Source organism: Herpailurus yagouaroundi, unplaced genomic scaffold, assembly GCF_014898765.1.
Source record: "Herpailurus yagouaroundi ecotype Mexico unplaced genomic scaffold, PumYag 196, whole genome shotgun sequence".
NCBI lineage: Eukaryota > Metazoa > Chordata > Mammalia > Carnivora > Felidae > Herpailurus > Herpailurus yagouaroundi.
Genome location: NW_024412427.1, coordinates 564,295 through 590,577, shown reverse-complemented (window position 1 = coordinate 590,577; position 26,283 = coordinate 564,295). Strand labels below are relative to the sequence as shown.

General features: G+C 52.0%; 1 protein-coding gene across 2 annotated transcripts in view; it reads left to right on the top strand.

Moving 5' to 3' along the window:
* EYA2 (EYA transcriptional coactivator and phosphatase 2) overlaps positions 1-26,283 on the top strand; it is a 259,835-nt gene that overhangs the window by 214,851 nt on the left and 18,701 nt on the right. For both annotated transcript variants that reach the window (XM_040446861.1, XM_040446862.1), the window contains 2 exons: positions 21,564-21,622; positions 26,088-26,248. In XM_040446861.1, the coding sequence (XP_040302795.1) occupies positions 21,564-21,622; positions 26,088-26,248 (220 nt within the window). The remainder of the gene's footprint in view (positions 1-21,563; positions 21,623-26,087; positions 26,249-26,283) is intronic.

Genomic DNA, 26,283 nt, shown 5'->3' with positions numbered 1-26,283 from the left:
TTTCCTGGAATCAAAACGCCCTGGGACTAGCCTGTGAAGCAGGCCTATGAAGGCTATGAATTCCAGAACTGTCCTGGTGGGCCCAGAGCATGGATCCTATTTACCATCAGGAAAGGATACAGGTTTTCCTTTCTGGTCTGCAGCCCTGGATTCCCAGAGGAGGAAATCCTTGCCGAACTGAACAATCTTGTGTTCCGTGCAGCCTAGGCAAGCCATTTGGGCCTCAGCCTTCCCATCTGTGAAACGGAATTGATGTTCTCTGTCCAACATCTATTTTAAAGAGAGGGTCTGTGTAGAAACTCATCGACGCATTGATGACAAAAGAGAACACTGGCACAGTGGGGAGTCTGTGAGCCATCAGACCCAGGACTGTCCCTTTAGCCAGATGCAACGTGCAGGCTCCCTTTACAATGACCTTGTAAAGTGTCATTGGGGAAAAGAGGGAGCAGGGAGGGGGAGAGGGAGAGAATAAATGAGCAAAACAACAAAACAGACGTGGTAATTGAATTCAGCAAGGATTTATGGAGCCTAAGAGCGGGCTGCCTGCAAATAGCGAAACCTGATTGGTTTTAGCAAAAGAGAAAAGGAATTTATTGGCTCTTGTACTTGGAAAGTCAAGGGTAGATTTGGTCTCTCACAATCGCCTCCTTAGAATGTTGGTTCCATGAGGGCAGGAACCACCGCTGTATCACCTTCAGTCCCCAGAGCTTCAGCAGTAAACAACCAAACAAATCCATCCGTGAGAAAGTTCACTTAATGAAAAGGGTGTAAAGAAAAGAATGAGATATGATAGTGGGTGATGGGCGACAGGCGGGTAGGGTTGGGGGGCAGCATTCTCGGGGGGAGCCAGGGAAGGCTTCTCGGGAGGCGACGCTTGAGTCAAGGCCTGAGTGGCGGCAGAAGCCAGCCAGGCGGAGATGTAGGGAGGTGGGACCAGCACATGCAAAGGCCCTGGGGTGGGAAGTGGTATGAAGGCCACAGTGACCACGCGTAGAAGTGAAGGCGTGGGGGCAACTGGGATGGATGAGTCTGGAGGTGGAGTTCTGGGCCAGACACAGGTCCTGGACATCAGAGTTTATTCCAGGTGCTGTGGACAGCCATGGAGCCCGAGAGCAGTAAACAGGAAAGGCTGCCTGATCTAGCTTATGTTTTAAAAGAATTACTCTGGCCGCTGCGTGGAGAATGGGCAAGAGGAGGGAAACAGTGGAGGCTGGGAGACCAGCCAAGAGATTACTGCAGTTGTCCGAGCAAGAGAAGAAAGATGGGCGGGACCGAGGCGGTAGGAGATGGGCCTGGGGATGGCGGTAAAGCCAAGAGAGCTCCTGATGGGTTGGATGTGGGGGGTGGAGAGAGAGGAGTCAGGGGTGAGGGTCCTGGGCTTGGCCTGACCAGGGCAACAGTGCCACTCTCTGAGATGGACAGTGTGGTGGGCACGCGGGGTTTGAGGCGTCTGTGACACCCCAGGGAACATACCAGACCGACCGGCAGATACAGGAGTTTGAATTAATACCAGACACACAGTAGGGGCTTTCTCAGCATCGGTTGAACCGGAGGCTCAGAGCCGGGCATTATGCTGGACTGACGTGTGTGTGTTTCGAGGCAATGTCTTCAGCCTTCCCCCTCTGCCGTTCCTCCTTGGCCCCGGAGTGGAAGTCACACCTCTTGGCGAACGGATTTCATGGCCAACTGGAGCTCCTAGGGAAGCCAGTTTGGTTTTCTTCTCTGAATTTTTTTCAAACCTGTCCCCAGTGCAATGAGGCCCCCAGGGCACCTCGGCAGAATTGCAACCATGCTACCCGATGGAGAAGTTGAGACTCACAAGAGCGCAAACAGCTCGCTTGCTGGTGCGGGGAGCCCTGTGTCAGAATCCGGGGGGAGGGCAGCCTCCCAGGGCTCCCCGAGGAGGCTGATGGGACTCGGGAGAGGTGCTTGGTGCCAGTGCCCGCCTGGACGGTGGGGTTTAGAAGACAGAGTGCAGAAGACCCCTTTCCACTCTGAGCTTGCAATGCCGTCTGTAAATCGGGGTTGGCTCTCGTGCGCGGCTGCGGTTTAAGGGAAAGCTGCCGTTTGCCGGGCCCTCCTCTAAGTGCTGTGGATCCAGCGGCAAACGCAACAAGATCCCCGCCCTCGAAGCATGGACCTTCCAGTGCGGGACGCGCAATATAAACAACTGAATATGTACCGTCAGACGAAGGGCCCCCGCCGGAGACCAGCAGAGTCAGGGAGGAAAGGAGATGGTCCCGGGGCTGTGACTTCACTTGATGCAAGCAGGCCAGGCTTCTCTCCCGCTTGAGCAGACACCTGAACGAGGTGAGGGAGCCGTGTGGGTGTCCCGGCAGGGAGTGTGCTGGGCAGAGCGAACAGCAGGGCAGAGGCCTTGAGGCCTGGCCAAAGTTGGCAGGTTCCTGAAACAGGGAGGCTGGAGCGTCAGCAGGGAAGAATACGGTGGGCGGGGGGGGCCAAGGTGGGTGCAGATCCCACGGGGGTCCGGGCCATCCTGAGGCATTGGGCGATATTCTCAGGGTGACTGGAAGCCCCTGGAGGGTTTCGAGCAGGAGACCTCCACCATCAGAGGCTCCCTCTGGCTGCCGGGGGAAAGCAGGTGCCCGGACCCCCGTGTGAACGCACTCGACGGGAAGAATCGGAGGCGTAGGGGGACCGGCAGACACACAGTAGGTGTCAAGTTCAGCTGCAGCTCAGGCTAGCCAGGGTACGCGTCCCGAGTCTAGGGCGAGCACCTGCTAATCAGCCCCGTCTGCCTTTGAGCCTGGCCCCACCAGTCCCTGGCTGTGTGCCCCGGGCAGGTTTTTCTCCCTCTCCTTTGGCCTCGGTCACCTCATCTGCTAAATGGGTAGAAGGGAAGCCCCTGCCTTCCAGGCTGTAATGATGATGGGAGATAGATGGAAGCCGTCCGCACGGAGCCCAGCACGCTGTACATGAGCCGTAAATGGGCCTCTGCCCTGCGTGTGCCACTGGGATTGGCGGGGGGGGGCATGGTGCGAGGGCAATTTAAATAGTCATTTACGCTACTGTGAGCTAGAAGAATACAGCTAGCTCGCCCAACTCTGGATTTTACAATGATTCAGAAACGGTACGCGCGATACAGAGATAGCTGGAGCCTGGGCGCAAATACCCACAAGTACCTCCCGCCTCTCTTGCGGCCACCTCGCCTTGGAGCAGGAGCTGCTCGCGGTGCAGTAAAATCCAGGGAAGGGACCCCCGTCCAAAATGTTAGCTGGGTCGCCGTGCAGAGTGTGGGCTTGATTGACGCCCGTGTGATTAGGGCTCAAGAGCCGTGGCGACCATCCTCAGGATGCACTGAACTGCGCTCACCCTGAAAGCCCTTTCGTGGGGAGCCTCCCGAGCTGCCGCTTCCTAGAGGGGTGCATGAGTCACGGCCAAAGCAGGTGCTGGACCCAGCCCTGCGGCCTCCATCCCAGCTGAGCAGAGAGCTCAGGAGCACGGCCCTCTTGGGTTTGACGTGCAGGCTCAGGCTGCAGGGGAGGAGATGCCAGTTAACGTGGCCCCAGTATGAAAAACACATGACAGACCCGAACTAGACAAAGTACTGTCCTTACTTCTTCCGGCCTTCCCTCTTTGCCTGCTTCCTCCCTCCCCTGCTGCAATCGTAGCTTGCATTCTCTCTCTTCTCTCTCTTTCTCTCTCCTCCCCCGCCACAGAACCATCTGTTCTTTCCTTTACTTCTCTCCCACCCCCTTCTTTTTTTCTTCCTTCCATTCTTTGTTCCTTTACCCATCCTCTGATCTCTCCCTCTCTCCGTCCATCCACCTGTATTTCCAGCCTATCATTTTCATCCACCTGGCCCTTCTCCCTTCCATCCATCAGTCCACTCCCCCCAACTCATTCACCCAACTATCCGTTCTTCCATCTTCCCGTCCATGTATTTTCCATCTTCCTTCTTTCCACTTATTCCCTAACTTCCCTCCATCTGTCTTTCTTCCCTTCCTGTCTTCTGTCCATCCACATAGCCTTCCTTCTTCCTCCCTTCCTTCCACCTTGTATTCCTCCCATTAACATCTACTGCCCATCTATTATGGACTGGGGGCTCTGGTCACAGACATGAGCCAGGCATGGCGCCCCTGTCCACCTCCTGGTAAGGGACACACACATAACACACCATCATAGAACAGGTGGGCTAGGACTGCTCTGATGGGCATTCCCAAGGTTGCTCAGCAGATGCCCAAAGTAGGAAGTGATTAAGTAACCCTTCTGGCTGGAATGAGGGGAACAAGGGAACCATCAAAGAGGAGGAGCTACTTTAGCTGGGTATTAAAGAAAAAGTAAGGATTTGCTGGGGGGGGGGGTGGGGGGGGGGGGAGATGGGGAGGAAGTACAGGAGAGAGACACTTGGGAGAAGAGTATTCCCAGGCCAGGGAACAGCGTGTGCAAAGGTGAAGAGGCAAGATATGGATTTGCATGTTTGGAGAACATACAGTACAGCAGAAGTTAATACTCCTGCAGACAGACCCCATTTTTATTAACTTGTTTCACCTTCATAGATGGAAATGTGCGTCAGAAGTACCAGCCAGTCACTTCAGCAACTTAGAGACAAAATCTGGCTTGCAGAATTTACAGCTTGAGGGTGATTGTTCAGGTCATACTCCCATCTGTTAAGGGTGCGTGAACCCCTGAAAATGCATGCAGCATAGTGTATGTGTACAAGTATGTCTGTAGAGAGGGTGGTGGGTTAAGATCCGCCCCAATATTAAACCTTGTAGCTTTGGGACATGCAGCAGTTTGGTGTCTTTTTCTATCTCCCTGTAACCCCAACGAAACCAAGAGAAGGCAAAAGGAAAGTATACTCAGAACTGAATTAGGACCCAGCTCCTTTGGGAAGAGATATTTTGGAGTGAATATGGGAGCCCTCGGAGCTCTCTGCCTGGGGCCAGGCTCCCTCCAGGTGTCAGCTGGGAGGCGGGGAGCACAGGTTGCCCGCCTGGCTAGTTCGATGTGTTGCCAGTGGCAGGAAGAAAGCAGAATCCTGACCATTCCCCTGCCCCCACGCTCGTCCACGCTGGGGGACATCAGCACCCACAGGTGACAGCAGCAGCGACGAGGCCCCGGCCTTTATACCGAAGCCAGTCTCTGCCTGTCCAAAGACTGGGTGACTGCAGGAACTTCCAGCAGGAAGAGAGACAGACGTCCCTTTCTTTGACCCACCCCCAGAATGCATGTGGTGATTGGAAAAGTGAGCTTGGCAGAGAACCATGATATTCAAAGCAGAGCAAACGCCCACAGAATAAGGTAGTGGTGGAGGCCCAGGCTTTGAAGATTTCGGTTTATACCCCGCTTTGCCACCCCTGAATGATCTTAGACACCGTGACTTCAACTTTCCGGGCCTCAGTGTCCATTCCTGTAAAATGAGAAGTAAAATACGTCTTGTGGATCGTTGTAAGATCAGAGCTGGAGTGGGTAAGGCCCTTATCCTGGTGCCCAGCGCCGCCTCCCTACGAGGATTGGGTGTGCTGGTGCGCAGGGTGCCTGGCACGCGGTAAGTGCTCGACGATGGCGGCTGAGATGATGCCAGTTGTAACTGCACCTGCAGGATTGGCTGCGGTCTGTCCTATGCCCCCGTGCAGAGCAGCGAAAGGTCTCCATCAAGTCTTAGAGACGGCCTGAGAGGTGGGAGTCGCCAAGGAGCAAGTCTAGATCCAGACCTGGGAATGGACCCACTGGGTGTTTGGACCTCAGCTTCAGGGACCTCTGGGCTCATGACTTTTTGAAATGACTTTGATGGGTACAAAAACCCAGAGGATGAGCTACAAACTCCCCCTGTCCAGTGGGCCTTTATCAGAGGCAATAGGACGTAATGATTGAGAGCAAAGATTCCGGGGCCAGATGGCCTCGGTCCATATCCCAGCTCTGCACTTACAAGCTGTGTGACCTCAGGCAGGTTCCTTAACCTCTCTGTGCCTGTCATCATCTGCAACATGGGGGTAATAATAGCCACCTCATAAGATTACTATGAGAATTAAGTGAATTAATGTATATACAGCACCTAGAACATAATGGCACTACGTAACTGATGGTGATTAGCATTATTTTATTATAACAATTTTCATTATCATTATGTGCATACAGAATCATCACCTACAGGGGCACCTGGGTGGCTCAGTCGGTTAAGCATCTGACTTCAGCTCAGGTCATGATCTCACAGTTCATGGGTTCGAGCCCCGCGTCGGGCTCTGTGCTGGCAGCTCAGGGCCTGGAACCTGCTTCGGATTCTCTGTCTCCCTCTCTCTCGGCCCCTCCTCCGCTCATGCTCTGTCTGTCTGTCTCTCTCTCTCTCTCTCTCTCAAAAATAAACATTTAAAAAAATTTTTGTAAAGAATCGTCACCTGCAAAGGTGCCAGGAATTTGTGCACAACCATGTATAGTCAGTCGTGTTTATTTTCCCCCATTTTGCAGATGAGGAGACTAAAGTTCAGAGAGGGTGAGATATTTGCCCATGCTCACAGCAGCTGTGTTAAGCCCAGATTCAAACCTGAGTTTGCTGGGCTCCACGGTCTGCACTCTTGAAAAACAAACAAATCTTCAAGACAAAAATTCATTATTTCTATTTCAAGATACTATAACTTCGATTAAAAATAAATTTGAGGTGGGGCGCCTGGGTGGCTCAGTCAGTTAAGCATCCAACTCTTGATTTCAGCTCAAGGCATGATCTCGCGGTTCAGGGGATCGAGCCCTGTGTTGGGCTCTGTGCTGACAGTGTGGAGCCTATTTTTCCCTCCCTCCCTCTCTGCCCCCACCCTGCTCACACACGCTCCCTCTCTTAAAGATAAATAAGCTTCTTTAAAAAATGAAAAAGTAATAATAATTAATTAATTTGAGGAGCACCTGGGTGGCTCAGTCAATTAAGCATCTGACTCTTTTTTTTTTTTTTTTTTAACGTTTATTTTTTTGGGGGACTGAGAGAGACAGAGCATGAACAGGGGAGGGGCAGAGTGAGAGGGAGACACAGAATCGGAAGCAGGCTCCAGGCTCTGAGCCATCAGCCCAGAGCCCGATGTGGGGCTCAAACTCACGGACCGTGAGATCGTGACCTGAGCCGAAGTCGGACGCTCAACCGACTGAGCCACCCAGGCGCCCTGTCATCCAACTCTTGAGTTCGGCTCATTGTGATCTTACAGGATCGGGACCCGTGTTGGGCTCTGCACTGTACCCCTGCCCGGGATTCTCTCGCTCTCTCTCTGCCCCTCCCTTGCTCTCTCTCTCTTTCTCTCTCTGCCTCTCAAATGAATAAATAAACATTAATTAATTGTTAATTAGAAAACTTAGGGTCACCTGGGTGGCTCATTTGGTTACACGGCCGACTTTTGATTTTGGCTTAGGTCATGATCTCACGTTTTGTGAGACTGAGCCCCACGTGGGGGTCCGTGCTGAGCATGAAGCCGACTTGGGATTCCCTCTCTCCTTCTCTCTCTGACCATCCCTGCCCCCGGTCTCTCTCTCTTAAAATAAACATTTAAAAATAAAAAATAAAGTATTTTAAAAAGTAAAATGAATTTGAAAATCTAGACCATTGTAGAATGGCTGAGGTTTTATAGGCAGTGTGATTAGGAGTGTTTCCAAATTCCACCAAGAGGGCTCTCAGTTTGGGCACGAAAAAGACACGAAACAGAGCTAATTGTAAGCAAAGGCCTGTGCGGTATGTGGGAGAGGATGGGCATTGTTACATTGTTACCATTTCTTCTCAAAGACAAGGCACTGGCAATGTCTGCAACCTCATTATTGTCAATATGTTTTGTTTTGTTTTTTTTTTAAGTTTGTGTTGAGAGAGAGAGAGCACGCGGGTGCGGGAGGGGCAGAGAGCGAGGGAGAGAGAGAGAATCCCAAGCAGGCTCCGCACTGTCAGCACAGAGCCTGGTGCGGGGCTCGGACCCACACACCATGAGATCGTGACTCAAGCCAAAAGCAAGAGTTGGACGCAGCTGAGCCACCCGGGCACCCCTTTCAGTGTGTCTCAACTGGACCCGAGGGCAGAACCTTCCTGCTAGGAGGATTCGTTTGGAAATGGGAAGGAGGGTGCTGGTTGTCACCAGCAGGGGAAGAATTACTGACTGTTAGCAGGCAGGGCCCGGAATGCCAGGTAACCCAGCACTGAGGACAGCGTCCTGCATGAGGAACCCGAAATGCCAGCGGCACCCTGTTGAGAAACTCTGTGCTCAGCCCTTGAGAGCCGTCAGCCAGATGCACCGTATTTCTGGATCCCCTGGTCTAGTGTCCAGCACAACCCAGGCCTCACGCTGCTTGCTTTTACTCGAAATGCCAAAAAAGAAACCACCAAAAAAAACCTCTCTGTGTGATAGCAAACGTATTTTCTTACTGGAAGTCACAGTCAAAACCATTTGAAAGCCAGTTCTCTAGAGCAGTCCCGTCCAGTAGATTGTTCTACAACACTATAAATTTCTGTTCTGTCCGGTACAGTAGCCACTGGCCACATGTGGGTTTGGGGCACTTGAAATAAGTCTAATGCCACTGAGGCCCTGAATGCTTATTTAATGTTTCTTAATTTTAACTAATTTGAATGTAAATAGCCACCTGCGGCTAGTGGCCGTTACAGTGGACAGAACCGGACATTTACCTCGTTGTAGAAAGTTCTATCAGTGCCACTCTGGAGTTCTAAACTTACCAGACATGGCCTGTATTTTCAGGGACGATGATGATCATCATCTTAGCTGACGTTTCTATACCAAACACTATTCTGAACACTTTACATGTATTACCTCGTTTAATCCCCAACAGTTCCGGAGGCTAAAGTCCCCGACGGAGGTGCTGGCAGATCTCATTGCTGGCGAGGACTCTCTTCCTGGCTTGTAGAAGGCCTCCTTCTCACCGTCTTCTCATGGCCTCTCTTCGGTGCGGAGACGGAGAGCGGGGCTCTGTGGTGTCTCTTCTTATAAGGGCACTCATCTTATTAGATTGGGATGCCACCCTTATGACCTCATTTAACCTTGGTTACTTCCTTGGAGGCCCCATATCCAAACCCAGGCACACTGGGAGTTAGAGCTTCGACACGTGATTCGTGGCGGGGGGGATCGCAGACATTCAGTCATAACACCCATTTTACAGGTGAAGAAACTGAGGCACAGAGAGGTTCAGTGAACAGCCCAAAGTCACACAGTTGGCAGTGGCAATATTTAGACCCAGCACTTACTCTCTGTGTTCCACTGCCTCTCCCAGGGAGAGCAGCTGCCATCTGGCTTGAGAAAGAAGATTCCAGACAGGAAATCTAGACTCAACACGGTGCTGTAGATGATGGGTTCAAAGGGAAAGAGAAAGCAGAGAGGGTTGGTGTAGCCTGGACATGTGGAGAAAGACAAGCAAGGTCTGCCAGCAAGAGGAGAAAAAATTTCCGGCAGAGGGGCCACTGGCTGGCATAGTAGAGCCTGCGACTCTTGAACTCAGGGTTGTAAGTTCAAGCCCCAAGTTGGCCGTAGAGATTACTTTTTTCAATATCTTAAAAGAGAAAAAGAGAGAGGGGGGGAGGGAAAGAGAAGTTCCCGACATAGAAGACAAAGACAGAAGTTCATCTATGAGTTAGCACATCATCCTCACGCTGTAGACGCAAAACAAAAGTCACACAAATAGCAACGGAAATCACAACGAACTGAGCTGGCGCCCTCACTCCCCACCCTGAAGGTGAGCAGAGCAATAGACAAGGGGTCGAAATGCATTTCTACAAAGAAGGACACAGGCCGGGGCTGGGGCTGAGTGGAGGGCACAGATAGGAATAATAGTCACAGTGCCAGCTAAAACGCACTGCATGCTGTCCAGAGGGCTTGCCTGCACTCATTCCTTTAGGTCTTACAGGGCCACGGACAGTAAATACAGTAAATGGGTTACGTATACCCATTTTAGAGATGGGAAAACTGAGGCACCGAGATGTTAACTTGCCCAGCTCTTGCCTGTATTGAGCTCCTGTGCCACACATCACACATGCGTTTTCTCACTGACATCTCACAACAACCCTACAAAGGAGGGTTTTTATCCCTGTTTTACAGATGAAGAAACTGAGGCCCAGAGAGTTCACAGAGTAAGGATAGTATGGAGATTTAATCCGAGGCCAAGCTGACTTCCAAGCTGGGACCTTTATCCTGCATGGGAAACACAGTTTTGAAATGAACTGAGTGGGTGAAGAAGGCATAAGATCAACAGAATGGAGGGGAGAAAAGTGTCCTCTGTAAGAAACAAGATTGACCTAAAGCTTTTTGGCCAAAAGTATCCCCCCGCCCCGCCTACCAGGTTCAGGAGTGGCCAGGCAGGTGGGTGGGCTGGAGGGGGACGTTTTCCACGTGCTGCCAGAGCTTCAGGAAAGACCTTGCTAGAGGGACTCAGAAGTGGCTGGAACCCGGGCAAGCCGTGGCTGCTTGCCTGACGTGGAGGCCTGATCGCTAACGTCTGATTTATGGTGCTGCGGGAGCCATCAGGGAGAATAATATTTCACCATGTCAACGCTGAGCTGCTCTCCGAGGCATCCTGCCCAACCGGCCATTAATGCAGTGCAGCCCACGGCCTCCTTGGTGTTCTTCAGATAAGTTAAACATTTAGACAACACAAGAAAGACAGCCCGGGTTTCCCTCCCGGGGAGCAAGCCCCTCTCTGGCTAGTCCAGAGACAGCAGTAAGCAATCTCACTTAAAAATATACCTGCCCTGAAAGAGGAGGAGTGGCCAGGGAGTCCATCTGGCCTCTGACGAGAGTCATTTTTCTGCAGCAAATTTGTCAACAGTTTCCTTTCTGCGTTCGTGTCTCCAGGCAGCCAGGGACAGAAAGCCATGGGATCAGAGCTCAGCAGGGCAGGTGGGGAAACCCCAGCTGTCCCCAGCTTGATCATAACAGTTTTGATAAGTATTTGTCACTGCGTTTGCTGGTCAGAACTGGACAGCAATGAGAATGCTGAGTATCGAAGTCTGTGGGATGCAAGCAAAGGGTGATCCGGCCTTAGATTACATTTCTGTTAGAAAAACAGGAAAGTTGAAAGAATTGGTCATTGAAAAGACCATGAAGGCAGATGATGCTTTTGGCAAGCATGAACGAGAAAAAAGAAAAAGAACGAAAAAGAGGCAGAGATGGATAAACAACATTCAGAACGAAAGGACGGACGTTACTCAGATTGAGGACAGATCCGGCTTTTTTTTTAATTATGAGAACACTGTATGATATGATACCAATGAACTTGACACCTAGATGAAGTTGGCACTTTGCAGGAAGATGGAAATTACCAGAACTAACCTCAGGGGGGATTTTAAAATAAATGAACTCATGGCTGTGAGACATTGGAACAGTAGACTCTCCAAAAATGGCACCAGGCCTGTTTTAAAAAGAGTTCCAGCAAACATCAGGGAAAGGGTAAACCCCATCCTGCACAAACTAGGAGCAAAGAACAAGGTGAGACGCTCTCCTACACATTTTATGAGATGAGTGTCACCCTGAAGCTACACCTGGACTTTGAGCCCATGACAAACGGACAAATCACTGTCGTTTTCATCGCTGATGAAAGGCGGGCTACCCCTGCAATCCCGCGGATACTTTCACCCATGCCCCGCGACTCTTCATGTAAGTCCCATTTGGGCCCTCTCTGGGCTTCCACTTCAGGCCCGTGGTGAAAGAAGGATCTGAACTATAATTGGCACCATTCATCAGGCCGTCATAGGCCTTGTAACACACCTGCAAATGATGTGCTACCCAGGTTTCATAATTTCCAAAAAGGAACCTGGAGACTTTTCTCTGTCACCGGAGAAAGTCCCGAAGCAATGACACTCCGGGAGCGATGAGCACACCCAGCCCCCAGATCTTGGGCTCTAATGCCATTTTCTGAGAAAAGAAGCCAGGGCTCCTTAGAGAAACGGCTGATTCTAGGGCTGGGGCAGGAAATACATATAATACACGTGGCATGTCTTATGGTGCCAAAAGTAAGTGCTCAAAAGACTCTACAGCGATGGAGGATGTCAAAGGGACACGGGAGCTTCCTGGTGGAGTTCTCAGTGGCCAAAGCTGGGAATAATTTGACTACGAAAACAAGTTACATGATATTGGATTCTAAGTATAAAATAAGGACCCACGGGTCCGTAATGACTCAAATAATGATTAGACAAATAAATAAGTGGGGGAGGATAGACTAATATCTCGGGCAAAAAATTTTGAATCACTTATTCAGATACTCCACCCTCACTGTGAGCTTTGCATAGTGACTTCCTTTCAAAGAGTACAGTATGGAGGGGCGCCCGGGTGGCTCAGTCAGTTAAGCAACCAACTTCGGCTCAGGTCGTGATTTTTTAAAATTTTTTTAATGTTTATTTATTTTTTTGAAGGAGAGAGAGAGACAGAGTGGGGGGGAGGGGGCGGGCAGAGAGAGAGAGACACAGAATCCGAGCAGGCTCCAGGCTCCAAGCCGTCAGCACAGAGCCCGACGCGGGGCTCGAACCCATGAACCTCGAGATCATGACCTGAGCCAAAGTCGGACGCTCAACCGACTGAGTCACCCAGGCGCCCCTCAGGTCATGATCTTTTGGTTCATGGATTCAAGCCCCGCGTCGGGCCCTGTGCTGACGGCTCGGAGCCTGGAGCCTGCTTCGGATTCTGTGCCTCCCTCTCTCTCTGCCCCTCCCCTGCTCATACTCTGTCTCTCAAAAATAAATAAATGTTAAAAAAAAAATTAAAATCAAAGAGTACAGTATGGAAAGGGGAGGAGAGTGACTTTACGACAGAGGAACCTGACAGAGATGACCTGAGCCAGGTGATCAGGGTCAACATGGGCAGTGTAAGCCCTTTGAGAGGATGCACCCCCTCCTCGCCAAAACCTGCAACCCCAGTCTGACCATGAGAAAAACCACAGGCAGATCCCCGTTGAGAGGCATCCTACAAAACACTGGACTGGTTCTCCTTTAAACTGTTGTCAACACCAAGGAAAGTGGGAGAAACTACCGCGGCCCTGGGGAACCTGACGAGGTAGGATGACAAAGTGTAATGTGATGCCCTGGCTGGGATTCTGGAAGAGAAAAAGGACATTAGTGGAGAAGGCTAAGGGATTCTGAATAAAGGATTGACATTCGCTGGGCCGTTCTCAGCGTGGGGGGAGGCCACAGGCAACGGCCACGGCACCCAGCCGGAATGGCATGATCCTGAGGCCCCGGTGCCTCAAACAACAAAAAAAGAATTGACATTCGTTAATAACGATATAGTAATATTTATTGGTTGTGACAGGTACTCCATACAAATGTTACCAATAAGGGAAACTGAGCGTGGGGTTTATGGGAACTCTCTATACTATATTCACAACTTTTCTGCAAATCTAAAATTATTCTAGAATTAAAAGCTTTGGTGTTAATCGGGGCACCTGGGTGGCTCATTCAGTTAAGCATCCGACTTCAGCTCAGGTCGTGCTCTCACGGTTCATGCGTTTGAGCCCCGTGTCGGGCTCTGTGCTGATGGCTCAGAGCCTGGAGCCTGCTTCGAATTCTGCGTTTCCCCTCTCTCTGCCCCTCCCCTGTTCACGCTCTCAAAAACAAACATTAAAAAAAAAAAAAATTAAGCAATCCCTATCAAAATAACACCAGCATTCTTCCCAGAGCTAGGACAAACAATTCTAAATGTGTATGGAACCAGAAAAAGACCCCAAGTTGCCAAAGCAATCTTGAAAAAAAAAAAACAAAAACTAAAAGTTTTGGTGTTAAGTAAGCTGCCTGAGATCACACTCCTAGAAAATGGCAGGGCTGGGACTGGAGACCAGGGAAGGGTGTTTGAACACCATCTGCGAAGTCCAGGACGTAAGACCTCAACGAGTGTCTTCTGTCCCCCCAGGCCCCCCCCCACTCCCTGAGATGCGTTCGCGCACAGCGTCCTGACACATGGGCGGGGTTTGACTGAGGAATGCGGTTTTCTGCTTTGCTTCTAAATTGTCTCATCTGCAGAGCTGACCATGCACGAGCCTCTCTTGATGGTGAACTCAGCTCAGTGTGATCATTCCCGAACCAGGCACAGAGTTCAGGCCTGTAGAATTCAAAACAGTCATAACAGCAGTGATTATGCCAGACTCGTAGGTGGCATTTTCGACAGGCAGAGGCACTTTTCAAAGTGCCTCACCTGTACCGACTCATTTAATCCTCGCAAGGCCCCGTGCACCGAGTGCTGTTCCGTAGCTCAGTTACCGACAGGAAGCTGAGGGTCAGAAAGATTCAATACTTGGTCCAAGGCCATTCAGTTAATCAGCAGCAGAGCCGGAGTTCGGAACCGAGGGTCTGGAGTCTATGCTTTTAACTGCTGTACTCTCTGACCTTGCAAAAAATCAGCAGACAACGGGCGTTACCTACTGGGTAAAAAAATAGATTGGCCGTTATATCAGCCGTAGGTTAGCCCTGGAGGCCCCACAAAGTGGAGAAACGGAGAAGTTACTGGTCCTGATGTGAGGTGGAGCTAGGACAGTTTTCGCAAAAGAGAGGATATCAAGGAGCCTTTGCAGGCTTTTGGCAGATGGATAGAGAAGAGAAAGGCATTCAAAACAGAAGCAACAGTAAGTGCAAAGGCCCTGCAGCAGGAGTGTGTGGGTTGTTGAAGGAATAGCGGGAGGCTGCTACGTCTGCGAGTGCAGTGGGAGATGGGGGGGCGGGGTGCAGACACGCAGGCTCAGAGACTTTGTGAGGACCATGCATTTATGCAAAGGGAGGCAGGGGTGGAAGCAGGGAGGGTGAGGAGGTGACTGCAACAGTCAGGGCTCCACAAACTTCGTCCGTAAAGAGCCAGATAGTAGATACTCCAGGCTTTCCGGGCCACACGGTCTCTGTCTCGACTGTAGGACAACAGCAGCCACAGACAGTATGGAAAGGAATGAACTTGGCCGTGCTGCACTAAAGCTTTATTCACACAGGTTGTGGTTTGCTGAGCCCTGATCTCGGTGGGAGACAATGGGAGCAGTGGAGAAGGCGGGAAGAGACAGACTGTGGACATATATTGAATACATATTGACTTATTGTGGACATATGTTGAGTGATTGTGGATATCCACGGAAGGGAAGGTCGGCAGGATTTGCTGATGAGGAACGTGCGGGGAAGCAGGGAGTCAGGGACTGTTCCAGGACACGTGCAGGGTCCAGCCTGGTGTTGAACTCATAGTAGGTGATCAGTACATCTGTGGATCGAATCAGCAGTGCGGTTTTTCATGTGCATTCACCTCACCTTTTCTGGTGACGTGTTAAGTACCTTGAAGGCGAGAGCCACTTTTAATCCTGGAAACCTCCTTGCTCTTTTTTTTTTTTTTTTTAATTTTTTTTTTTTTTTTGTGGGGGGGGGGGGGGGCGCGGCAGAGAGAGGGAGAGAGAGAATCCCAAGCCAGCTCCGCGCTGTCAGCACAGAGCTCGACGTGGGGCTCGATCTCATGGACCGTGAGCCGAAATCAAGAGTCAGACACTTAGCCGATGGAGCCACCCGGGCGCCCCTGAAACCTCCTGGCTCTTGACGCATGCATTGTCTGATGCGGTTCTGGGCCCATAGGAAGGGTTTTTACGGATAGTCCTCGGACGGGTGGCTCTTTGGGAGCACAGGCTCTGAAGGCGGCCGACCCTCCTCGCAGGGCCTGGGGGTTAGGATTTCAACATCGTTTGAAGAATCATAATTCAGCCCATAAGAGGCAAGTTTCTGCACCTCTCCCCACCTCCACTTGCCCTCCATGAGATGGGGGTCAACTGTATCCCCTTTCATATGTGCAACGTATTGAGCATAGCCTCTGGCGCGTTGGGGACTTAAATGTCCTTCAGTGTGAGGGGCGCCTGGGTGGCTCAGTCAGTTAAGCGTCTGACTTCGGCTCAGGTCATGATCTCACGGTTCGTGAGGTTGAACCCCACGTCAGGCTCTGTGCTGACAGCTCGGAGCCTGGAGCCTGCTTCGGATTCTGTGTCTCCCCCTCTCTCTGCCCTTCCTCTGTTCATGCTCTCTCTCTCTCTCTCTCTCTCTCTCTCTCTCTCTCTCTCAAAAATAAACATTAAAAAAAATTTTTTTAATGGCCTTCAGTGTTAGATCCTGTCTCCTCCCCAGTGAGATATTTTCTGTTTTCAAAGGCAATGCATATGTGCATTATCCTTATGGAAAATGAGAGAGGCAGAGAGGGAGAGAGGGAGGGGGGGAAGGAATAATCATTTCAGTAAGTTGAAAGCCTCCTTTGACCACTAACCCAATCCCAGTGCCTTCCCAGACAGAACTGCTGCTGCCAGTCAGATGTGTAAGCTTCTAGACCTTTCATTGTCCATCTAGGTATATATCCGTATAAAATATCTTGTTTTGTTTTCAATGGGTTTTTATAAATACAGTTGACCCTTGGACAACATGGGTTTGAATTGCATTGATCCACACATATGCAGACTTTTTTTTTTTTTAAGCTTTTTTTTTTTTTTAATTTTTTTTTTCAATGTTTATTTATTTTTCGGACAGAGAGAGACAGAGCATGAACGGGGGAGGGGCAGAGAGAGAGGGAGACACAGAATCGGAAACAGGCTCCAGGCTCTGAGCCGTCAGCCCAGAGCCCGACGCGGGGCTCAAACTCCCGGACTGCGAGATCGTGACCTGGCTGAAGTCGGACGCTTAACCGACTGCGCCACCCAGGCGCCCCGCTTTTTTTTTTTTTTTTAACGTTTATTTATTTTTGAGACAGAGAGAGATAGAGCATGAATGGGGGAGGGTCAGAGAGAGGGAGACACAGAATCGGAAACAGGCTCCAGGCTCTGAGCTGTCAGCACAGAGCCGGACGTGGGGCTCGAACTCACGGACCGTGAGACCGTGACCTGAGCTGAAGTCGGCCGCTTAACCGACTGAGCCACCCAGGCGCCCCCAGACTTTTAAATAAATTTAGTACAGTACTGTAAATGCATTTTCCTTGTGATTTTTTTTTTTTTACTCTTAATTTTTTGTAATGCTTATTTATTTTTGAGAGAGAGAGAGAAAGAGAGAATGCGAGCAGGGGAGGGGCAGAAAGAGAGACACAGAATCCAAGGCAGACTCCAGGCTCTGAGCTGTCAGCACAGAGCCCAACACAGGGCTCAAACTCACGAACCGTGAGATCATGACCTGAGCTGAAGTCAGACACTTAACCGATGGAGCCACTCAGACACCCCTCCTTGTGATTTTCTTAATAACTGTTTTTTCTAGCTCACTGTATTGTAAGAATATACTATGTAATACGTATCACATATAAACTATGTGATAATTGACTGTTCATATTATCAGTAAGGCTTCCAGTCAACAACAGCTATTAGTGGTTAAGTTTCGGGAGGGAGTCCAAAGTGATACACAGATCTTTGACTACACAGGGTTCAGTGCCCCAACCCCCGTGTTGTTCGTGGGTCTTTGACCCAATAGAACGTCTTAGAAACATTTCCGTGTGCTAACAGAAAAATCCACCTCATTCGTCTGAACCGCTGGGCGGGATTCCGCTGAATGGACATACCACGTTGCGTTTAGTGATGATCCAGTTGAGGCAACTTTAGGTGTTTTCCTGTTTCTCACCGGGATGGTGGACATCTTTGCACAAGACGATGTGTGGGTGTTTCCATAAGTCAGAAAGTGTAAATTCCTTGCTGCTGGGATTGCACTGGGGCCCAGACCTCACCCAGGTCAAGGCCACGGGGACGCTTCCTCGGTCTTTGCTAGCAGGTCCCACTCAGACCCCCCAGAATAGTCACACGTGACTCTGAAGAGGCCAGAAGCACCCTAGGCTGTGAAAAGCTGGTGCCCTCCACCGTACAGGCCCGCCCCCCGTGCAGGAGAATTGAGGCGCATAGGATCTTCCTCCCCCAGAGCTCACTCCTCTCATTGCCGGCTCAGCCTCAGCGGGTAACTGGATCCAGGTCAGCTGGTGGAGTATGAGGTAGCGTCTAGCTGAGCGTCATGGTATTTTATTGAGTCCGAAATGTGATCGCTACTGTTGTCACACTTTAGCGCCCCCAACAATCCCCTTGCAAATGAGAAAACCAGAGCCTCCCACATACCTTTCCCCTGACATCAGGGAAAGCGGTGGGTGCCCCTGCCCAGGGGCCTGAGCCCGTGTGACCCCCGGGGCAGCTTTTGAGCCTCACGGCAAGGACTGGAGGGGGGCACGGGAGGTGTTTTTCCAATTTTAGGCAAAGCATTGGATGGGGGAGAAGCCTGCTACTAATTTGGTCTTCTCTGTGCCTGGGTCTTCGAAGTCCGCGTTGGCTTTTTGAAGACAGCTTTCGCTGACGTATCAGGATTGCTGTCCCGGGACCCTTCGATTGGTATACGAGGTCTGTGGGTCAGAGGGCTCAAACTAGGAAGCCCACAGGGGCCAGGTAACCAGGTGACGTGACGGGAAGAAGACCCAGACGAGACCGTGGAGCGCTGGAAAGGGCTAAGGGCGGATGGGACAGAACAATGCAAGCCCTGCACTGTCTCAGAGTAGCTGAGAATCTGGAAAGACAGAGAAAGAGTGAGAGCAGGAAGGGAGAGGACGGAGACAGGGAAAGAGAGGTCCCCTGAGTTCACATATTGGCTCTTGTTCCCAAACAATTTTTCAAGCGTAGTGTGGGCTGAATAAGATACGTCTCCAGGCTGGCTTGCGAGCTCATCCCGAATCGAACTTGTCAACACAGAAGAGAAGTTGTCAGCCTGGTGTGTTTACCCCTCGAGAGCAGCACTGTCCACTAGAATTTTCTGGGCCGAGGCAAGTACGTGCACAGTGCTCCAGTACGGCAGCCATTGCCTACATGTGGTTACTGAGCACTTGAAATAGGCCTAAGGAACTCAATTTTTTATGCAGTTGAGTTTAACTTGAAAATAATATAAATAACCACATATGGCCAACCACTACAGTATTAGCATGACTATAAAATCTTTCAAGTTGGGGTGTACCATGGCGCTCAACTACTTTAGGAAAGGACAGTCCCTCTTGGGGAGGGGATCGACGATACCTAAGACCACCAAGCGTCAGTCAGAATCCCAGATACGTGGAAAGGAAGGAACTACGGAATGAGGAACGGTAGAGGTTTAGGTGTAAGCCAGATGTCTGCCAGCTCGAGTGGTCACTCAGCGTCCCCAGTTTTTTTCCAGCACTCTCCAAAGAGCTTCTCAGTTGGGGTTACCACTTGTCATTTGCCATGTTCCTCACCGATTTCCGCTTGCCCACGGCTGACCCCTAGGAAGCCATACGGTGGGACCTCCCCCTGCCCTTCCCATCCAGGCGAGTCAGAGCACACACTGCTGCCTGTTCCCAGGCGTTGTCCCGGGCCCACGGAGGCGTGAGGTCCTATGCGTCAGGACCCTGAGTCATGCTCTGTCACTGCCACTGAGCCGTGAGCCCCGAGTGTGCCCGGGACTGTGGAAGCAAACCTCACCTCCCAGCAAACCCCTTTTCAATCCAAAGCCCTTTCCGGGCCCCAGAGAGGGACCAGTGGCCACACCGGTTGTCCCAAGTTCCAGCCCCGATCCCCACAGGGGAGCCCGGGCTGCCCCAAATGCCACTGTCCCCACCCCCACCCTGCCCCCACATCTCCCATCACAACGCGGTTACCTCTACATATCTTAAAGAATTAATGAGGAAAGGGGTTCCCATCATCCCCCAGCAGAGCTCTGTTCTCAAAGATAAATTCAAGCCCCGTCCTTATGTAAAAAGAGATCTGCTCAAAATAATAGAAACCGCTATTTCTTTCCCAGATGCTACCCCCTCAACAAGAGTCCAGAGGTGTTACCACCAATCGTTTTCTTAGAGGTCAAGCTCAGAGTCGCATCCAGGAGCCACCTGCCTCCTGAGATCACCCTGACACCTAAATGTGGACATGTTTAAATCTTAACACGATAAGAAGAGTGGCGTGCGTCCCCGTACCTGACGTGTTCCAGCCACTGTACCAGACGCTCCCAGCAGAGCCTCTCGCTTCTCACATCCGTCAGCCCCGCGAAGGAGGTTCCCTTATCTCCCATTTCCCCATCCCACCTCTAGGGCTCAGGGTGGTTATGCCACTGGCTCAAAGTCACACAGCCGGGAAGTGGCTGGATCTAGGATCCAGACCCAGGCAGTCTGACTCCGGAGCCTGGGCTTCACCAGGACCGCAGCGGCGGGCAGAACACGCTCACCACTGGTGCCGCATCAGCCTGTCGCCTGGATGGACTTTATGCCGGAGGCAGAGGTGACCGATGGGCGTGCACGGCGCGTAGCTTCGTGGAGGGTGTGGTGTTGCCCGGTGGCCGAGTGACAGAACGGCCACTCCACTAGCTGGAGCCCAAGGGCCCATGGAGTCGTTTCCTGCAGCGGCTGTAACCAGTTACCACACACGCAGTGGCTTAAAACAACACCAGCGTGTTCTCTCACTGTTCTGGAGGTCAGGGGTCCAGAATCAGTGTCACTGGGCGAAAGACGTCAAGGAGGCTCTGAAGGGAGAATCTGGGCGTCTGGGGGGCACCCTGTAGTTCTTGGCCCGTCGCCTCTTCCTCCGTCTTTAAAGCAATCGCCCCAATCCCCTTCTCCCGTCTTCCCACATCCCTCTGCCTCTTACTCCCAAAGGCCCTTGTAATTACATTTAGGGCCCACCTGGAGAATCCCGACTGCTCTCCGCATCTCCAGACCTTAAACTTCATCACATCTGCGGAGGCCCTCTTGCCACATGACGACCATGGGATTAGGAATGGACATTGGGCAGGGGGGGCTGAGCATTATTCTACCTACCACAGTCAGGGTGGCCTGGTTTCAGCTGGCGCCGGGTCCAGGGGCTCAGATAACGTGACCACCACCCTCCGACAGCTGCAGCCAAGGTCCCAGTCGAGTTCCCAGGGCTGGCTCTCCCATTGGTCCAGTTTAGATCACGTGCTCATCTTTGACGCAATCGCTGAAGCCGGAGGGCTCCTGGGTCTCTCTGATTGGTTGAGCCTGGGTCACGAGGCCATTTTCCTCGCCCCCCCTCCCCCTCGGTCTTAACTCGCAGGTGTTAAGGTGTTTTCCCCAAAGAGAAAGGGGGGATGTGTGGGTGGCGGAATGACAAGCCCTCGGAATGGTGCCTGGCACGTAGTAAGTACTCAATAAATGATGATCACATATCATCGGACCCCGAGGAGGACTGGGGAAGGGGGTACCTCCAGAAGCTAATGCTTGAAGAATACTAAGTTCACTCTGCGGATGAAGGCAGGGAGCATTCCGAGTGGAAGAAGATACCTCGGTTAAGAAAAAGGTTTCCACTATCGGGCCAGGGTGACCATATGTCCTAACATACTCACAGGTAGAGAGGGGTGGTACTGTTTTGTGCCTGTCCCTCCAATGTAATCTTCACGGCAGCGCCTTTGACTTGCAGAACTATCTTGGTTGGCATGATAAGTTATATGGTCACCGCCCCACCTTACACCCAACCTGCTCATTTATAGGGAAACCAAAAGCAAAAGAAGGGAAGAGACTTAACCAACCGGAGGTCGCCTAACCTTTAGTGGCAGAGCTCAGGCTAGAATCCAGGGCTGGTGACTCCCAGGGTAGTGCTCCCCCGCTCAGCTCTCAGAGGCTACAGCAGATTAACCAGCCACACCTCTCCCTGTCTTTCTCTTCGTGCCACATTCTCCGCAGGATTGCGACCAGATCCACGTTGACGACGTCTCATCCGATGACAACGGGCAAGATTTAAGGTAAGACTTTGGGGAGTCCAAAATGCCCCCTTTTGATTGGCGATCCAGCTTGCCTTTCACCAGGAAGCGGAGAGGAGGGGCGGGCTGGTTATCAGGCTGATGTGTGTGCCTGCCTCTGCCAGAACCCACAGGTTGCAGCCCAGCCCCCACCCTGCAGACTCTTGCCCATCACCTCCAGTCACCGAGGCGGCGATTTCCTCAGATTCTCCAGGACTCTGCTTATGTTTATCTCGCTGCAGTTTTTTTTTTCCTACTTACTAAAGTAAGGCGTGCACATCGTAAAAAACCTCAAACACCACCTGATCTAGCCTCCCGGAATCACCGCCACTAAGAGTTTGGCACCCCTTCATTAGCGCACGTACAGTATTTACTATAAAAGTTGATCAGTCGATACTCAGAATATTTCTGGACTGAGTAAGAGGTATGTGTCTGGTTTCTAGGGGCAAACCCTCCTAGGACATGGATTCCAGAAATAAGGTACCCAAAACGAGACAGCTTTCAGAGGAATGTGGCTGGAATGTTCCAAGCCTGCCCCTGAGAAAACCTTATAAAAGTGGAACCATAGTTACTCTGCACTTATCCAAAATTATCACAACCTAGTGCCTCTTGGCCCATCAGAAATATTATTACACCGAATGACACTTCGCTTAGGGGGCCAGTAACGTCGTTTAGTGTCTGTGTCCTCTGTCTCACTCCAAAAAAACAAATCAAAGCTTCTGTGACTGGGCCCTGGGAGTCGGTTCAAAGCCCGGCACAACTGGGAGTGATAGGCCAGCGCCTGCTTCGTATTAATTAGCCGTTCTGAAAATCCCTCGCAATGAGGACTGGCAGGGAGCAATCCTCCAGTGCCAGCCAAGGTTTCTCTATTTAGGGAGTAAATAAACCGCAGATCAAGGTTAATTGTGTCCTTTCCATGACGTCACAGCTGGGAACCACTCTCCCCTTCACAGCGGTGAGGGACCAGAGTTCCATTTTTATAAAGCTTCCCTGTAGCTGGCTGGCTTGGGGCAGAGAGCAGTGCTGCTCTGAACCGGGTTTCGTGCTGAGCTATTTGGAACCTCACTTCCAGAACCCGCCATCCAAGGAGGTTTTCCCCCCATAAAAACCAAGCTCTCCCATTTCTTCATTCAGGAAATCTCTTCTGAGCACCTGCTGTGCACCAGGCACCAAGCATCAAACGCCCTTTCTTTTTTTTCAGTGAACAACAGAAACGAACCTTGGTAATGCCCTTACTTTGCCCCATCACAGTCATCCCCATTTGACAGCCGGGGAATAGGAGGCACAGAGAGATTAAGTAACTTGTCGAACCTCACCCAGCTGGTAAGGGGGGGGAGGGGTGCAGGATTCAGGGACGCCCTGCCCTGCCCTCCACCTCTTGGCAGAACATCCAGGCATCTCCCCAGGGTTTCCTCTGAGTTCTTAGTCAATGTTCTTTTTCAAGACTAAGTTATCTGGTCTTCCCACACTACCCAGCGAGGGTTCTGTAAGGCGGTGCCCTGGCTTCCCGTCGTAACTTAAAAGGAAAACCTTTGCGATGTCCGGAGTCCTTGATGTCTTGCCAGTGAAGCAGGAGGGTGTCCCCAGATTTCTTACAGCAGGAACCCACTTTGGTGGCACAACCTTGACTTCCAAACAGAACAGTGATCCACGGAAGGAAAGGTATTGGCATTGGCACATACATCAGAAATCTGAAGAAACGCAGAAGAGGCTCTGTTGACACCTCATCACTTGGTTGCCACTGAAGACCCGGCTGATGTCGGTGTCCTAGCCCCCAGGGATGCTGTGCTGAAGTGTGCTGCCACTGCGGGGTCTGGTCCTGTTGCTGGCCACCTCCCTTCTGGAACCTTCCCTGCCCAGATCCGGGCAGCTTCGGGGAGCCACGCCTTCTGGCGGCTACTGATCCCAGGGTTGACCGCCCGCCCACCTCTCACAGTGGTCAGCCCTGAGAGGTGCTAACCTGCCTGCCGTTGCTGTGTGTGTGACAGACCTTCCCCTGAGCCCTGTGGACATCGCCACCGCATCCAGCAACAAGGGGGCTCACGTGGTGGGCCCAGTGAGGCCCCGGAAAGCCTGCACGTTCGTGGCACCGTCTCCCGTGACCACCCGCGGAGGCCATGCCTGATCTCGGCTCCTACAGAGACTTCTGAAGAGATCGAGAAGGAAGAGCAGGTCGCTGCTGGAAGGGCTGTGACCGAGGAGGAACTTCTGGGGGAACGGGCTGCCCTGGCTCCAGAGTTGGCTGCAGACGGGTCGGGAGGCGCACAGCTGCCCTCGGTGCCTGTTCGGTGGCTCCCTGGTGAGGACCGCAGTGCTCTGCCCACCACCGGACTCTGGCCTGCGGCTCCCACGGCTCCGGCCATCGAACGGGCAGGAACAACCCCGGAGGGGTCGAAGGCTGTTCTTCCACAGACGGTTAAAGAGAAAATGGAAATGAGGTTGGCAGAAAGTAACGTTTCTGAGAAAGAAGGAGAAATTATCTAGTAAGAAGGGAATGTTTGCAGTAAAGAAGAGGAAGGACCACATGGCAACTGAAGGGCGGCTTCTGGAAACGAGGGGATGCGACGGGGTAAAGTCATTTTCGGGGTAAAGCTTCTCACCGGCTTGCCTGCGTGCTGGAAAAGCGCCCCGCACGAGTGAGTCCCCGACACGTGGCTCCCCTGCTCCCGTGGTTGGATGTTGTCGGCCCCCTTTTGCCAGTTGGGTGTATTTCATTCATCTTTAACCCCTGGTCATCACCACCCAAGGGGGGCTGAAAGGGAGAAGAAGCAACAAACATGTCTGTGTAATGAAGCCATTCACATCTTTCGTGGGAAAGAGAACGTTTTTGTCCGAACAGGTTATTAGGTCAGACCATGTTCTCCACGGGCTTTTGTACATTTGAGAAGGAACTATACTCACCCGTATTCTCACCGTGTCAAACCAACCGCGTCCTGACCTCATGACTTCCTTGCTTCCAATGTTACACACAGTCACACTCGCAGAAATGTCCGTGACAAATGACACAGGTGTGTGTGTTTATATGAACCTGTGGGCACTGTCTCTTTCTGGCTTTTCACACAGTGTGCTGTGGAGAATGCCAGAGTCTATATTCGAGGCCTTTTGTTTTAAGTCGCCTGGCCCACGTGCCCCAGGAAGTCCCCAAGGTGAAATTAGCTGATGAGTCCGAGACGTTCATCCCAGGCGTTTCTGTGGCTTCCACAGGCTTCCGCTCAAGGAAGGCTGAGCCCCAGGCACAGAACAGCAGCGTGTGACATCGTGCCATGCTCTGGCTGTGCACACCGCAGACGCCCCACAGGGAGAACGACCCGGCCCCTCATGCCCTTCAAATGCCCTTTGACCTCTGCCGCAGCAGCAGCACTGAAGTACCAGACGTGCGCAAGATACGGTTTCCAAGTGTCGCCTCACCCGTGCCGCAGCGCGTCTTGCTAAAAAATAAAATACCTTTCTCTCTCCGCTCTTCAGCTCATCACGGAAAATCTAGAAACAGCAACATAGTGCAAAGAGGAAAAACGTCAGCCAAACGCACAGCCTGAGACAGCTGTGGCATCACACTGACCTGTTCTTTCTTTTCTAGAAAGAGACTCATTTTTTAAGCTTTGGGTCATACTATACATGTGTCCCTTGTCACGCTGTGGTTTTTCCCTGCGATGGTATGATTTTGCAAACCTCCAGCAGAGCTTCTGGTGGAGGGAGAGAAGACGGGGGTTTTCGTCCTCACGTGCTGGTTGCTGCAGGTGGGGAGCGGCCCCCACTTTCCCGTCTGGGCTCCCAGCTGCCATTTCTGTCCTTAACTTTCTGTGACACCCTGGCTCCTCCCCCGTCCACACGTGGAACTCGCTAGGCCAGCATATGCTTCATTCCGAGCAGAGGATCGCATCTGCAAAGCCAGCAATCGACTCTGCCTAATTTAACAAGCCCAAAAAAACTCAAGGGCGCCTGGGAGGCTCATTTGGTGAAGCGTCTGACTTCGGCTCAGGTCATGATCTTGCGGTCCATGAGTTCCAGCCCCGCGTCGGGCTCTGTGCCGACAGCTCACAGCCTGGAGCCTGCTTCGGATTCTGTGTCTCCTCTCTCTGTTCCTCCCCTGTTCACATGCTCTCTCAAAAATAAAAATAAACTTTAAAAAACTAGAATATGGTACTTCCGTGGAAAGACAGGGAGATGCTCCCAGAGTGGGAAGGAGGGGTTAGCCGCCGGGCCTTATAGGGGGCGCGAGACAGCACAGATTTGGGGATCGGAGTAGCGGGAGCTAACCTGTTTTCTTCCAGACTCTTCTCTCAGGATGAACCGGCCACAGCCATAGTTTGGACTTCCCTTCTGGCGTCAGAAGGGGGGCAGGGGGCTTTTCCTAGCGTGGCCACTGCACGCAGGGATCTCGGGGGGCCGTGGGGCCCGCAGTCTCCCGGCCAGGAGCCCCCCCCCCCCACCCTCGCACACTGACCGCGGCTCTCGCCCCCTCTCGCAGCACATACAACTTCTCCGCCGACGGCTTCCACAGCTCGGCCCCGGGAGCCAACCTGTGCCTGGGCTCCGGCGTCCACGGCGGCGTGGACTGGATGAGGAAGCTGGCCTTCCGCTACCGGCGGGTGAAGGAGATGTACAACACGTACAAGAACAACGTCGGTGGTGAGTGGGCCGGGGGAGGGCCGGCCAGGCCGTGC